The following is a 17089-nucleotide window of genomic DNA, read 5'->3' on the forward strand; positions in this document are numbered from 1 at the left end:
AGAAGGAGAGTATATGAAATATTTCTTATTACTTAAATTGTTATATCTGCAAATAATAGACTGCAATAATCTTTATGTGGTAATATTCATTTGTGAACATGATGTTTTGGTACAAATATAGGCAAGAATTTTTTGTTATTACAATTGACCTGAATTTCTGAAAAAAATCTGAGATATACAAATTGTATAATTTTGGCAATCAAGTGAGGAAGAGAATGTAACACCCAAAAGTTATAATGTTTGAGAGTTCTTAATGTATATATGATTTAAAATTTTTTTTTTAACAAAATTTACTTTCATGAATTATTGCTTTGATGGATTTAAAATGACTTTTAGGTTAAAACTTCATTTACATCTTGATTAATTTTATCTATAGTTTCATTGAATTTATCAAGGTGATAAAAAATAATTGATGGTACGCAAGCAACATGGGGTGAAACGTTGGTCAACAATAAATAGTTTTTATCTACTATTTTGGTAACCTTATTGACCACCACCCAGACTATCTTCCTACAAAATATGCATGTATGTATATATTTTATTTGCTAAAGAACATGACTTCTTGTACAAATAATTCAAAATATTTACGAAATATGTCTTCATGTGAATCGTTTCCTGCACTCCATAATAAAGCTTGCATTTTAAACAAATAATTACTCTTATTAATAAATATAGGCTAATAATATTTGATACATAATTTTACTTCATTTATGAATTATTTACCAATATAACCATATAAACCAAGCAATATAAAATAAAAACAAACAATAAAAACTCATAATAGAATGAACATAAACCGGATAAATATCCTAACGATAAAAAGCACTGAGAATAACCATTCAATTGGTAAGGGATGATATTATTCCAGGAATAGAGTACATGGCTACAGATAGTACAAATAAATATATATGATTCTCTTTCTCGATATTGTCTATATTGAGAATGTTCTCTACATTAACATAAGGAGGTGAATCGGATATATACTGCTGAAGGTACCTCTCTTTATATACTCTGGATGATGGGCAATGGAGAAGAAGATGGTACAGGCTGTTGAATATATATAGTTTACAGGCACTGCAGATTTCTTCATCTTGTATAGTGTAAGATTTATTTTGCAGATATATATTTATGGGGTGTAGGTTCAATATTCTTAATCAGCTGACAATTCGCGTTTTATGCATGCAAGTATTAAAAATTAAATACTCTTCAGGAGAGAAATTTAGACAGATGAGGATTTTGTAGACTGGGTTATTATTTGAATTTAGAGCTCTATTGATGTCTAGAGACAGAAGATGATTTTACATTTTTTTCTATTATGGTTTTTGGTTTCGCATTTCGGTTTTGTACATATTGTTTAGTTCATAGAAATTATTAGTTGCTGTGGATAGATTGTGAACTTGTAAGACCTAGTTAAAATCAAATACAACTTCTTGCATACATTTTAGTCTATTGAAGCACATTCATGGATATCTGTTCTCTGGTAGCGTTGAGAGTCTTGTCCAAAAAGTGAGAACTTTTTGACAATTATAAAATAAATATTTTTATATGACTATCAGATAAAGACGTCATTGACATTAGCATCCATTTTGAAAATTAAATCTGTTTTGTTATTCGAGATATAAAAGTATTTTTAAAAATATACTAAGATAAAAATATAATTTCATTCATTATTAGCAGATAAAAAAATATAATAATAATTATGTGTAGTTTTGTTGGCTGATTTGCATTTGAATTTTATGCAATGATCTTTTTAAAATAGCGAAGAAAGGCCAGATGACAAAAAAAGGAGAATATTAAGATTTATTCTGTGGGTCTGCCTTAAAATTAAAATAAACCCATCCAGGCTGGGTTCAAATTGATCAGAGCATTCCTGATTGCGGCCACAACAACCAAGGACTCATTTCAGTTTAATTAATGCTAAACACAATACACTCTATATTTTGTTTAAATATGATTTAAAATTACTTAGATTAATTGTGAACATGACTACTATTTCAAGCAACATTCAAAGAATAATTACAATATAATAAACAGTGCTCACTCCATTAGCACTCAATAATTTCAATCTGATGTGAGATGCTTTAATTGATTTCCAATTTAAACTTTAATCAGAAAGGTTGATCAAAGTTTCTCTATTTTTATTCATTATCATACTGTACTTAATGACAATTTTCAAAATTTACTAAGTAATTCGACATATTATAACATAGACATACAATACAATGTAAATTAAATATTTACTATTTTTTTTATAAAAATTTGAAATGTTTTGAAACATAGATCTATGGAGATATAATCATTTTTGCAATTAATATCTACTATTACATTAAATTGTATAGAATGCTAGTGATATATTATCATGGGAAATTTTTACAAAAACAGTAAATAAAAATAAATGAATAAATCATTTTTGACTTTTATTTATTACTTTGGATAAAAAATGTATATAATGTGTGTAAGCATTTGTTCATTGGTAAAATCTTTATCAAATAGGTTTTCCATAATTTATTTCAAATAACTCCTTCTAAAATTTAGAAATTTTACTATTATTAATTCATGCATTGATGTAACTTAAAATAAATATTTAAAAATAATAACCCAATCCCGATTCTTGATTTACTATTATTACAGGTAATAATACAAAGTCGCTTGACCTGTGATGAGGAAACAAATTTTTATATAATTTAAAAAATAAAAATAATTGCACCATTCTAGACATATTGAAAGAATTCTTGAAGCAAGAAAAAATTATGTAGGTATCCTACAATAGGATGGGTATCACTAGGATCTCTAGAATTATGTTGATTTTTTGTAAATTTAAATATGTTGTTTGAAAAAACAATTACTGTTTTACTTGGAGATACAAGGTATCACAACTTAATAGATGATATGTTATACAAAATGCGAATAGCTTATAAAAGATATTTTTTATCACTTATTGAATAACTTCTTAGTAAAATAATTCCAAAGTCTAGTGACAATTTCAATGAATAATTTTCCTTTCACAAAATATTTTAAAGTAACTGAATTCATTTGTCTGTATAATGGTGTCTTTTAAATTATTGGAAGTGATATAAATACTTCTCTAATTCTACAATTAAGAAAAAGAAGCTCTTTCCTAAATGTATCAACAGAATGCGCTAGCTTGGTTGGTTTAGAAGAAGATGGCGTCCGTGTTTACATCTGAGAGGAACCAGTGATAGCCGAAAGTCGGTAGGGGTTGTTGGTTGTCATTGAGGAATCTCTTCATTTTCTTTTTTATTAGATCGTTTCACTTTACATAAAATTTACTAATATCGGCGTCCATTAGACTCATTTTATTCTTTATTGTTGTACTGTTATTGATTCTAATGCACCACATCATGAACAAACTGACAAGTGACACTTTAATGTTATCACTGATAGTTATACTTACTCTTAAATAGAATATTTTAGTTTGAATATGATCTAGGGAATTACCTAGAAGTCATCCCTATGGTAAGGACTTGAGTTACCCAGTGTATGTATTCAGTGTTATTTTTACATTTTCTAAATCATAGATCACAGATGAAGAATCTGTTTTAGAATTATTCTTCCAAAGCTGGCTGTGCCTTTTGCTTGAACTTTACAAGTTAATTTTGATTTGTTGTACTAAGTAGAAAATATATTAAGTTGTCTTCAAATAGCAATTATTTATGGACAGAATATTTAGTATATACATTCAGTGCACTATACATAAAAGTATTTAATTCATTGTAGTAAGTTCCCAATTGTGTACATTTATGTTGCATTGTTTTTTGTTTTGTTTTTTCTAATTGATAATGTTTTGTATATTTATTTGATTATAAACAAATCTTATCAACTCTTTGTGCATTATCATTTTTCTGGCATGTTATACCCTTACCCTATTCACAGTTTCACAGCATCATTATCTTTTTATAAAACAGTATTGTTTCATGATGAACTACAAATAAATACAAAATATTGTTAGGTAAACTTTCTGAATTTTATGTGACCTTAGATTGAAAAGGCATCTAATCTTGACAGGAAGTTGCATGTCTAAAGTTACTTTCCATGATTTAAGTTAGAGAACCCCAGAACAAATGAGATTACTTATACGAGTTAATGAAAACACTTGTTACTCATATGTTGTTCCATTATGCTTTATTAGATACATTGATTTTGAAAAGACATTGCTTAGACAATATCTTGTATTATAATTTTATTGTTAGATTAGGAAATCATTTAATTTGTTCGACCAGTTTTTTTTTCCTCATCCTTCCTATATTAATTAACTTATTTTAGTTGTAAATCTTAAACAATTTCAATGGAGTACAGACTGAAGTCAAATGATATGGTTGTACAGAAAAAGAATAAAAATATTTGGGGAAACGTGGAACAGATACCAATAAAGTGAGAAGGTGGCTTTTTAATATTTCGTAACATGAAAACCCACTCATCACTTAAAGTTCTTCCTTTACGGACCAAAAAATCAAGAAAAGGATAAAGAGTTGAAGATTTTTTCATGAAAAATACAAAACTTTTCAGTAGACTTAACAACTTTATTTCTCTTCTCTGTTCCATACCTTTGTTAAAGCACACTTCCTGAAGAGTAAATACTATTAATAACTCAACTCATTAATAGGATGAGCCATGTTCAGAATAAAGAGACCAAATAATTTAATGCTTACTACACTTATATAATGTGGGAAAGAATTATATTAGAAATTATTATTTTTAATATTAATAGCAAAGTCAATTTTCTTTAACCAGATAGCTTAAACAAAATTATGTGAAAGAGATAAAATAAATATGTTAAATTAAAATTATTAAAAAAAAAAAAAAGTTCATTTAGAAAACCTGTTGGAATTAATTAGTATTAAACGACTCAACAATTTATATAACAATAACAATTCTTAAAATAATTATCTTATAAATTTAATATTCATCATTTCTTCAATTTTTATATTTGCATACTTATCATTGGTCAAAAACATTTGTTGTATGAAATCAACCATCATTATAAAATTAAAAAATTAAATAAATATTTAAGTTGAAAAAGTTTAAGAGATTTTTTATATAAAGAATTTAGTTAAAGAGTGGTAAAAAAAAAACAATTCTTAGTGATGGAAGGAAAGCAAACAAGAGTGTGAAATAACCCACTGTCCATAGTGTTCGTTGGTAGGCTCCAATGTTGACCTAACTTGGTAGGTTTTTGAGTGTGTCTGGCTTTTATGTCTCTTATTTCCATTAATCCATAACTGTTCTTCCAAAGCTAATTAAATACGATATTCAAAGAGTGTCAAATTTGTACTAGAAACATCAATTATTTATTATAGATTAGTGGGTCATAATCATCTGAAATAAATAAGACAAATAGGGTATCATTTATGGATAAGTTGAAGAAAATTTTAAATATAATTAAACTGTTTCTAATCATAAATGAGTAAATATTATTAGGAAGAAAATACTGTTGAAAGTGATTAAATGGTTATTAATTTTAATTAAATTATTTATAGATGTTAAACTTTTTCTCTTAATAACACAAGAAATTGAACATGTAATTAAAAAGGGGATGTCTTTCCATTCTATTCATAATTGGTTCTGCTTAAACCTGCAATTATTAGTAGCAATTGACCACTTTGAGAAACTACTCTTTGGTGCCGAGAAATTGGCACGGATCCAAGAAGTGGATTTTCTTTGAGGCTATTAGATGGAAAAATAATTGCCTTATAGTCTGAGACTTGTCTCCATTGTTTTTTTAAAAGAAAGAATTTTCCTGTTGTGACAAAAGACTCAAAAGTCATTCATAGTATTTTTTTTATTTGTGAAAGCTATAAATAGTTTATTAATTACAGAATACAAAATACAAGAAACATATCCGATAGAAAAACCTGTGAAAATTTCAGATGTGGAGCCCAGTTACTCCAAAAAATGATGGGTCTGGTAAAACTCCTAGTTCTCGCTTCAAACATAGTGTAACCTTGAATGGATCACATCTCTACCTCCTAGCTGGCAGAAATGGAAACATACCTCTCAAGGATCTATGGAGGTATTCACTATGTAAGTTTTTTTTTTTTTTTCCGTCCACTATTTAATATACTGTTATATTATGCACTAATATAAATAAAAATGAAGATATACTGATTACAAAAAAAAATTAACTAATTTAAAATTGGTTGATTTTATATCATTTCCCTTGAAATGAATGATTATACAAATTTTTACCTATAGTAGTACTGAATATGTATATAAATAAAATAATGAAAAAGTTTATTTTCTCAAAATTGTGAACGAAAATAGTAATATACAATAAAATAAATTATTTTGTTTAATATTTCTCAGGTGAAGGAGTTTGGGAACTGCTTGAACCAAGTGGTGAAAGGCCACCCTGCTTACAAGAACACACTGCTGTATCCTATAAAGATTCCATTTATGTCTTTGGGGGTGAAATTGGTTTTTCTGCATGCAATGAAGCCCCATTGTGGGTTTATAATATCAAGGTTAGTCCTTTTTTGTGTTTTATTGAATAGGTAAAGCTGTTTTATTAATGTACTTTGATAAATCTTTTCATCATATTATTTGCTATACCTGATGTTTGATATATTTCTTTTAAAAAATATTTATTTATTTTTGGCAACTAAGATTGAATTTACACATTCTATATTCTTAAAAATTAAATTACAATGAAACTTATAGCAATTACTTAAAGGACCATTTGGATCCATTATAATCCGAAACTTGAAGACAAATATTTTGGGATCTCTATTCAAGGAATAATTAATATCGCGAATGTGGCCACTGCAGAAATGCTGGTAATATAAGCTAATGAGTCAATTTCTTGTTAAAGCTTTAGAGAAAAATCTAAGTGTCGTATACAAGTAAATATCTAACAACATTCCATGTATCCAGAATTTATTCTTGTATATAATGTTTTGATAATGTTATATTGCGCGAGCGCAATGAAGTAACTGACCCAGGTCGAAAACTAACCCAACAAGTAAAAACTATATGATTTGGGACGCTCGATCTTAATTATTAATATATGTATCAGGTTAGTTTTATTAATTGTTTAAGTTAAATCTTTGATAGGAATTTAACCTTAAGTATAAGCAAAGAAAACGGAAGTTTGTATAAGTATGAAAAAATGGTGTCAAATTTCATACGTTTGGCGAATTTAATGTCAATAAAAATGAAAAGCTTGCAGAATTAAGAAAAGTTAACTTTTCACTCACTTTTCATTTAAAAAGCTATATATCTTTTAAATTACCTGGTAGGCACAACATCTGAAAACTTAATAAAACATCGTTTAAAGAAGAGTACGTTTTTAAAATATGAGCCCTATTAGTATAAGAGCCCAAGAGGAGAAAAAAGGCAGTTATCTCACCCCAATTTTTGATTACTTTAATATATAATTTCTAGTCAAAATTGATGAGTCTGCCAAGTATAGGTAGGGGGAATAAAAAATGGCGGCTGTTTAAAACGATAAAAAAATTTAATTTTTCATTCGGAGCTCTATATCTTAAAAAGGAGGAACAACACAAGAAAACCTAAGAGAACGTCATTTAAAGAAGAGTAAATTTGCTAAAATACGACCCTAATAGAGTTATTTCCTTTCAACAGTTTTCGAGATATAGCTTTTTAAAAAGCAACATTTCATAAAAATGTTAGATCAGTAGTTAAAGAATTTATTTTGAAAAAATCTATATCTCAAAAACCATTTGACGTACAGATGTCTATTAGCACTCAAATTAAAGCTAGTTTAATGAGCTATAAAGTATTTTATGATGTTTATCATAGTAGGAGTAATAGTTTACATAACATTTGCTAAAATAAATTGATTTATAGTTGTTCGGACAAGTTTTCATTTCCCAAATTTATATTTATATGTGAATATCATAAAAACTACTACCCCTACGAAGATATGTGTCATAAACTACTTTATAGTAAATTAAATTTCCTTTATTTTGAGTGTTGGCAGATATATGTGCGTCTTATGGATCTAGAGATATATTTTTTCAAAACTCCAACATTTTATACGAACAACTATAAATTAACATTTTGTGAGTTTATTTTGTCAAATTCATAAAAACCTCTACTCGTACAAAGATAAACAAGATTGACTATTTTGTAGTAAATTTAACTAGCTTTAATTTGAGCACTGGCAGACATCAGTACGTCCAATGGTTTCTGAAATAAAGTTTTTCATAAATCAAATTTATTGTCCGAACAACTATAGATCAATTTATTTTAGCAAATATCATGAAAACTACTATTCCTACGAAGGTAAAGGCCATAAACTTCTTTATAGTCCATTAAACAAGCTTTAATTTGAGTACTAATAGACATCTGTACGCCACATAGTTCCTGAGATATAGATTCTCAAAATAAATCAACTAACTACTAATCTTCCAGGAAATTTTTAAGAAATTTTGCTTTTTAAAAAGCTATATCTCGAGAACTATTGGACGTGGCTTTTAGGGCTAAAATTTTAAAAAATTTACTCTTCTTTAAATAATGTTCTCTTAGATTTTCTAGTGTTGTTGGTAGTTTTTAAGATATAGAACTCCGAATGAAAAATCAATCTTTTTTTAAGGTTTGAAACAGATGCTATTTTTTAATCCGCCTACCTATACTTGACAGACTCATCAATTTTGACTAGTAATTATACATAGTTTTTATTGAAGTAATCAAAAATTGAGTTGAGATAACTGGCTTTTTTTCTAACCGGATCTTGTACTATATAGAGGTGTTTAGGTTCCCGTGGTTCCCTATACAGTTTTTCAAAAATCAAAATTTTTTTTCAATATAACGAAAAATCAATATTTTGTGAATTTATTTTGGTAAATATCATGGAAACTACTACTTCTACGAACGTCGTACAAATGTCTGCCAGATGAGAAGTTGATCCTACACTCAATTCAAAATGCTAAGTTTTCGAAAAATATTTTTTTTATTATTATTTTCTATTTGTTACTTTTTCCATTTATTCCTTATAAAATGGTTATAACTCAAACATTATTTATTTGTGCTATTCAAAATTTAACAATACTTTAGGTTGAATTTTGAAACACCAAATTTTATTTTACAATATTTTCATTTTTAAATAAATGCCTATATCTCAATTTTTTCAAATTGATCTATAGCGAAAAAGATTTTTTCATTCAGTGCGTGATTGTTTCCTCGTATATTTGCTATTGCGGAGATGATAAGCTAATAAAGTCACCCCATATAACCGCTATTGCCTCCCGCCTGGGTTCTCGTGATCTTGAGTGATTGGGCTTGTCGGGTAGGTAGGACATGGTTGCAATATTGCTTGACCCACCAGCCCGATATAACCAACCGGATAACCCCATCAAATAGTTCGTTAACGAGTTTCATGATTCCATTATTAATTCAATATAATTAGATTCCGGGAATCCATTGAACGTCCTTTTTAACGTCTAATGAGCTAATATGTTTCAATATTAAATTTAATGGACATAATTTATGTCCATTTGAATATTTTTTATTAGAGCTTAGTACCTTTAAAAAATTCATAAATCGGAAGTATGGTGATCGTGCAAAATTTCGAATTCAAGTTTTCGATGGAAACACACGTTTTTAGGTCTCCTAAATATTCAATCAACACTCGCGATCTGTGGGGATGTATTTGTGATCAGTCTAGATCAAGCACGAAGAGTAGTACGAAACTGAAATTATATATTTAGGTAGGACTTGTGTATGTGTGGGCTTTCACAGAACCTTTTTAAAATCAACCAACCAGGAGTTCCTTTGTATTTTATTTAATCGATTTTATACTTTTTTAGGATTCTTAAAGACGTCTATAGCAATTATGATTTAACTCAGGTCCTATCCTCATTCAAATAGTCTTAAGCAGGAATTAAATGACCAATTTTGAAAAAATTCTTCCTCTAAAGTACCTTATATTTTGCTTATTTAAAATTATTAACCAGTTCTTATTGCATGATACTAAACAATAGACGTTTGATAATAAACAATAAATAAATGCATATTATTGAAGAATTTGATGAATAATAGAAATGAAAAATAGGAAGGTGGTGTTAGAAAAGGAAAAATATAGAATGCAGTTATAATCGGAAAAAACTGAAACTGCCTGTTATCTTCCGACATCATTCATATAAGGCTTTATCTCAAATCCTAAAATACGAATTTGTATGGTAAGTGAAAGTCATACTATACTAGATTTTCTTATAACTCAATAATAATAATAATAATACTGAAGGCCTAATAAATGTTCGTTGCTGATACCACTAAACGCTCTCTCCATACATCCTTCCAGTGATGCCCCTCCGAACCCAATTATACTAAATCAGTTTTAACGCAATCCACCCATCTACGTTTACCCGTTACTAAGCCCTACAACCTTACACGCCCAGCTTATACGCCGCAATGATATAACTTGAATTATATTTACCGGGTGTAGGCCCCTTAATTCAGCGTTGTGTAATTTTCTAAATTCTCCCGTTAATTCATCCTTTTTAGGTCCGAATATTTTGCGTAATACTTTATTTTCGAAAACCCTAAGGCGCTGTTCCCTTAGTGTAAGAGCCCACGTCCCACATCCATAAAGAACAGTGGGAAGGATAATAGTTACACTCTAGGTATCTAGGTATCTTCCTGTTCAAACGTATTTCCTCTTTCTTATTCTGTTTCACAAAAAAAATAGGCAAGCGTCATTTCTTTCTTCCTTTAAAATCAGGGGGCTTAAAAAAAAAAAAAACTACTGCACTGATTATATAGAACAGAGAGAAAGAAAATGAAAAGCCAGTTCATGAAGGAGAAGAGCATTGTTCTTCATCAGAGAAAAATATAGAACCAGTCACAAAGGTGGCAGGTATTTATTCTTGCTCATTTTCTTCTTTACCTTCCTCTTCGTCTCCTGGCATTGCTTGGACTTTAAAGAGGGGGTTCTATAGAAAAGACAAATCAGAAAAAGTGGGAGATTATCGACAAACTCGTTAGAAAGTCAGAGAAATTATTATTAAAAAAAAACAAAAAAAAAAACGATAAGCTTTAAGATAATAGGGATCCAACAATTACGATTTATTTGGTTAGAAATTTTAAGTTGTGCCTTTGTCATTCTGGATGTGCAATATGCCTTCAAGGTTTTGCCTACTTGAGCACGGAAAAGTGGAATAGACTAAAATTAGAATTTTATTGAAATTATTGTCGCAATTGTCAGCGGAACTTCAAATAAGCACGTTGCCTAGCCCAAAATTATAATTCGTGTAGGTTATATAATTAATAAAAAAAGACGTTTTAAAAAAATATATAATACATTTTTTTTTTAATGAAATGGGACCCATTGCAGTTTGATTGACGGTTTTCGGTTATATGATTTTGAAAATATATGGCGATTGTCATGTTACAAAATAACTTATTTTTATCTAAATTGTTTTTTTGTGGTTCAGCAAAAAAAGGAAAATTGTATACAAACCTTGAGCGCCAAGGTTTATCAAATTTGAATTGAACCATTTCACTTTTTTTTTTTTCAGTTCCTTATTAGCAGGATGGAGCAAATAATTTTATTTTGGGTGGGAAAAGCCAGGGAATATGACTGAAAGACCCTCGTAGACACACTGAACAAAATCTTATGTCAAAGCCTTTCTTTCTGAAATTAGAAATTGTTTGTTCCTATTCTGAAAATTCTTTAAAGTTAATCTCTACCCTCTTCTCAACCCTTGCAAAATTTCTATTATCCTCTTGTTGAATATGCCTCTGGAACTCCAACGGTGCGTTTCAACTCATAAATCAGTAAATTTTCCTTAAATATGGGTATGTACTTTTAACTCACTGACTGAAAAATCATTTTGGTCCGTTAGTATTGTCTATCCAGTTGTTGATGAATGAATATGTACTCGGAAAGTGCCAAACCTTTCTCTATCTTGAGCCGGTTACCCGACATTCGGATATCTGTGTAATGGACATAAGCTTCAAGAATTAATTGAAACTTGATCTTTCAAAGCAAAAAACAATGATTCCTCTGGATTATGAGTACTTGTTGTAGTGTAGTAACGGACAGGAGCGAGGAGTAATTCTAGACGTAGATAGGATTATTGTGTTTGGTTTGATGTTGCGGATTTAGGTTTTAATGGATCCTAATGGAGAGAGGTAAATAATAAAGGGTTCTTGGTTGCACTAGCATTGTTAAATATTAAAACCAACTATTGTTTCTGTATTCTGTATCAATCATAGATCACATTATTTATTTATAGATTTTAGTGGTTGTTCCAAATTTTTTGACATATCATAAACTTTCGAGGATGTGCGGGTTTTAAGAACAATCTAGCTAAGAACTCAGGTAGTCCAGTATCCGTTTTACCAACATATGCCTATATCCACAGTGAATATTAAGTTCTTGTTATATGCAATATTGTCTATGGTCGGTATCTTTTCTTAGATAAGCCATGACTTTCTTCTGATTATTTCTTCCTTACTACTTACCCTTGAGGTGTCAAATACATTCATCCTATTTAAGTTTTATTATTTAATTTGGGAATTGAGAATCAAACAATAATGGGTTATTTATTGCTTGCTATTTACTTTAATTTTATTGTTTTTGTGATAATAGAAAAGTATGATATTACTCCGACTCATTCCCAATAATTGCAACATCAACACTTACTCTGTACCCCAGATGCTTAAACCCGGAGTCGTCCTCCTGGGGCGTATCTCTTAAGTGATAACCAATGACTCTCCCCAAAGAGGGTTGCTGGAAATCCCTTCCATTTGTCTCCAGCCCCAGCGGGACTTGTTCTGGAACAGTCCCTGATTGACTGTGAAGTTGTTTGTTTCATCACTATTCCGCCAATTTGTCCTGCCGAGTTGTTGGTGGTCCCGAGACCACTTGAGCCCCTCTGTGAAAGTTGTGACGTCGATCCTAGGACAAATTTGTGTGTTTTTTAATCGTAGTTTAATTTCCAGAGCTGCAATATGAGAATAAATAGTATCTACAGTATTTATTAGATCTAATTATCGTATAACAGGTAAATAAAAAATGCAACAGAATTCCGAAGACCCAAGTTTACGCAACTATCGTATAAGCCCATGGTGGTATATATTTATATAAGTAGTTACATAAGGCGGTATGTATTTAAATAAATAGGAGATATATAAAAAAATATTTAGTCCATTAATAACCCCAACTGACTCAATAATAGACATACCATATAAACACAAATATTAAACAGTTTTAGTATGATTTATTCTATATTACAAAAATTATAGTCATTTATGTTTATAAAATTTAAAGAATTCACTAAAGTGACTTGACCTACTAAAATAACATTTTCCTTTAATGCATATCTGTACGTGTAATTACTAAACCATCTACCAAAATGGATAATTCAATGCTCACTTAGAGATTGAACAAATTTTAGTTTGTAGATCTGCGGAAAGTTTTTTCCTCCTTAATGAAACTTTTCTTAACTTTTCAAATCAGCTGTCGCCCGTAGCTCAGTGGTTGGGCACTGTTTTACTATTTTGAGGTCTATTGGCGGTGCTGGTTGGAATCCCCCAGGCCATGCCTTGCCTTGAGTGGCGGTCCCACAAAATTAAAAACGTTGGGAGTTGAAGTTTTTAATTTTGTGGGACCGTGAAAATAATCGGAATATAAATAAAGAATTTTAACTGGCTGTATGGAAAATGTCAATGCCATTAAAATATTTATAAGAAAAAAAACAACTATTAATAGATTAGATTATATTTATGTTATATTAGGAACTATATATGTATATGAGTACATATAACACAATCACTCACTAACACATTCAGGAATGATTATGTAACTAAATAGGGAATTCCTATACAGTCCTAAGAACTAGTATCGATACGGCAAACGTTGAAATGTTGAAACTAACACGCACCCGAGATTCCTCGAACTCTAAGGGTTTATGCATCGCGTTCGGGACAGTAATACTGTTCGAGATTCAGACTGAGTGGCAATGAAAGGATTATTTGTATGAAAAGGTATATCCGATATTTTAACAAATCTTTCAAAGATAAGAAAAACCGTCTTATCTTTGACCAAACTAACACATTTTCAGTTTTTCCCGGTACGAACTTTCGTTAAGCTTGGTAAATTAATTCTTTGTCATCTGTCAAATTAGGCCAGAAAGAAGCTTATTACGCTGGAAAAGTTTTTTAAATTTTGCAATCATAACCTTGAATTGACATGGAACATATACAGTCCCAGAAGGTAATAGGGAGTGACGAGGACATAAATCAACATAGAACATACGATTTAAAAAGAGAGTTGTTCCTGTATCAAATACTGTACTGAGTCTGTGAAGAAAATACATGGTTTGATGCAATAACTTTTAACTTTCATTAGTGCAGAAATTAATTTCTAATCAAAGTAGGGTGATAATTGAAGTTTGCGTAATTCTTTCGTATATATTCTTGAATCTCTTTATGTTTCTACTAAATCTCGTTACCGTTGAATATCACTTATCTAGCTTCTATTTAATCATACTCTGATTGTACCTTCCCTGTATGTTGTACCCAGGTTCTTTCTGATAATTAAAGATATTTTGTAGATTAACTCAAAACCGCAACCAAGAATTTAGTTACATATGATTAGAGATTATCTGTTATTTAATTTTTTTTTAATTTATTTTTTGGAATTTACAAATGTAAAAAAAAAAAACAATTCAATAAATAAATGTGATAAATCTTTTAGAACACATGATATTCTTGGGGAGGAACCACCCAGTCATTGCTTTAAATAAGAATATTCCGTGGATATCTTTTTTCAGACGCCTCGGAGGTTTATCAGAGATTGTTAAGGATGAGAGATTAAGAACTAATGGGTTTGGACGGGTGAGGATTTTGGAATGAAAGGAGGTATATCTATTTTGGGCCAACCCTGCAACGATTGTGATGTTTAGGTCTGTATAGATGAGTTTTTGTGACGTAATTGGAGTATCAAGGATTTTACGGAGAATTTGGGATTGTAAGGATATGATACAGGAGGAATTTAAAGTTTTGGTGGAGCCCCAAAGATCTATTCCGTATGTCTGAGTTGGTCCGATTAACTTAGTGTTTATATGGCAAATGGGAAGTTCAGAGCGTTTGTCAAGCAGGTGTTGCAGTAATCGGAATCTCCGAGCAGTTTTTTGTCGGTTCTATCTAGTATGGGGATCCCAAGTAAGTGTCTTATCAAATTTAAGTCTTGAGTAACAAATCTATTTAACAGGTTTTAGGGGAATATCAAAAAAAGACACTTTAGGGCAGGAGAGTAGAGGTTTACGATGAAGAGTAGAGGTGATTTGATAGGATTTATTTTGCTTCTTTTATTAGTTATTACACCATTCTTCTATGGATGTAATATTTGAATATGGATGTTATATTTAGGTTTAACTTTACGCCTGATTTTTTACATTGTACTATTATTTTTCTAATGCTTTCGAACTCATATAAAATGAAAATAACAATAAACTCAAAACCGTTACTTTTACTTACCGCGGTGGTTTCATTCACAACCTGGATGCCTTACGCTTCGTGACTTCCTCTAGGCCAATTCAATTTCCGGTCCACCCCCTCAGTGGTAGCAGGTTGTTACTCCTTGGGGTCTTGAACCCTAATGTAGTCTCATGAGGGTTAGGGTCCAGGCTGTGTAGGGTTGCCTTTAGTTAGTTTGATTTGAAGCTTATGCAGCTACTTGAATTTTCTAAACACGGTTATCTGTTTCCTAGTTTGGAGGGCCATTTTTACTTGTTTTGAAACTTCCTCTACTTCTACTTCCTTACTTTATCTTCTTCATTGATTTTATTATTTGTGAAAATTATTTATTTTACTTACTAATGTTGTATGGTGTTGTTATATGATAATGAAATCCAATTTGAATATATAGTTTACTGCTTAAGAAGAAAGCCTGGTTACTACACTTAATACTTCTGCTTAGCCAGTCTGAGATGTTATGAAGCGATATATGAAGGATAATGTTTTATGGTTTTTGGTGACAGACCGGATGGTTTTCTATTTAGTTCGTGGTTAACATCTTAATGTTTTTGAAGTTTTACTATTAGAAACTGCCAAACCTGTAATTTTAACTATTTGGTTATTATCTCTATCATCAAGTTGTAAATGATTATTCTTGTATTGTCAATTCTCAAATCAATATATTAAGATTACTCGCGATTTTTTATTACAAAATTAATTCTGAAATCCCCTAAATTACAACCCTAGATTAAATATACTGTTTAGAATCATGATATTTAAATATTTTTTAATTTACCATAAGTATTTCACTACAAAATATTGAATAACATATATGTGCTTTAAAATTAACAAAATAGAACATAATGATGTTTCCTACTATTATAATTATATTTAGTTCATCTGTAGTTGATTCTTTTTTCATTTGTATTATTAAAAGTTTGCCTCACCATGATTTATGGTTTATTGATGATGTATGTTTTGGTTTTATTTTTTTAAATTTATTATCATACTCTACGCCACTAATACCTTTTTGTGAGTGCCTGTAATATTATTCTCAAGGGACTAGTCCTAGAATAAATACAGAATGTTATTATTATTACTACTATTGAATTATCTTTATTGCATACTCTCTCAGGCCTGTTGAAGTTCGATTTACTCACTTACTTGGTTATTACCTGCAAATTTCCTCATGCTATATTGCATGTTCACTGTCGTTTACCGCTTCACGGAATGCATGGTAAAATCGCTTTTAAATATGTGCTGCAATAACATCATTTTTTTAATCAAATATAATAATGTATTATATTAAATTTACAAAATCAAACCGCCACCCACTCAGTTTCTTTATTTTTTTTCTCGATTTTTTCGCTCCTTTTTACGCAATCTGTCAAAACCGTAAAAAAAATAGCTAACGGTCTTACGAGATTTTCGCCTTCATGACGCGTCAGATCAAAAACAAAATCATAAATTTGTATTAAAATCTGATTTACTATCGGAATTCCGCAAAAGAAAGCACTCTTACGAAATTCCAGAGTTAAGTGCCTTCGCTGGATAAGAACTGGAGAAGGTAAGAAAATCAACAATATCCTCAAAATATAGACTACATTCCGCTGTTGAGTGCCAACTTTACTCCATGGATCCACTG

The 17089-nt window shown here is 30.0% G+C and overlaps 1 protein-coding gene across 3 annotated transcripts in view; it reads left to right on the top strand.

Moving 5' to 3' along the window:
* The first annotated feature begins 3175 nt into the window (after nt 1–3175).
* LOC106678368 (uncharacterized) overlaps nt 3176–17089 on the top strand; it is a 78252-nt gene continuing 64338 nt past the window's right edge. The window contains exons 1-3 of one of the 3 annotated variants that reach the window (XM_067051061.1): nt 3176–3499; nt 5838–6042; nt 6325–6482. In XM_067051061.1, coding sequence (XP_066907162.1) covers nt 5889–6042; nt 6325–6482 — 312 coding nt within the window. In that variant the 5' untranslated portion in view covers nt 3176–3499; nt 5838–5888. The remainder of the gene's footprint in view (nt 3500–5837; nt 6043–6324; nt 6483–17089) is intronic. The other 2 variants (XM_014416842.2, XM_014416841.2) reach the window with 2 other exon arrangements.

The sequence above is a fragment of the Halyomorpha halys genome, unplaced genomic scaffold, assembly GCF_000696795.3.
Source record: "Halyomorpha halys isolate HHAL.00 unplaced genomic scaffold, Hhal_1.1 Scaffold135.1, whole genome shotgun sequence".
Taxonomy (NCBI): domain Eukaryota; kingdom Metazoa; phylum Arthropoda; class Insecta; order Hemiptera; family Pentatomidae; genus Halyomorpha; species Halyomorpha halys.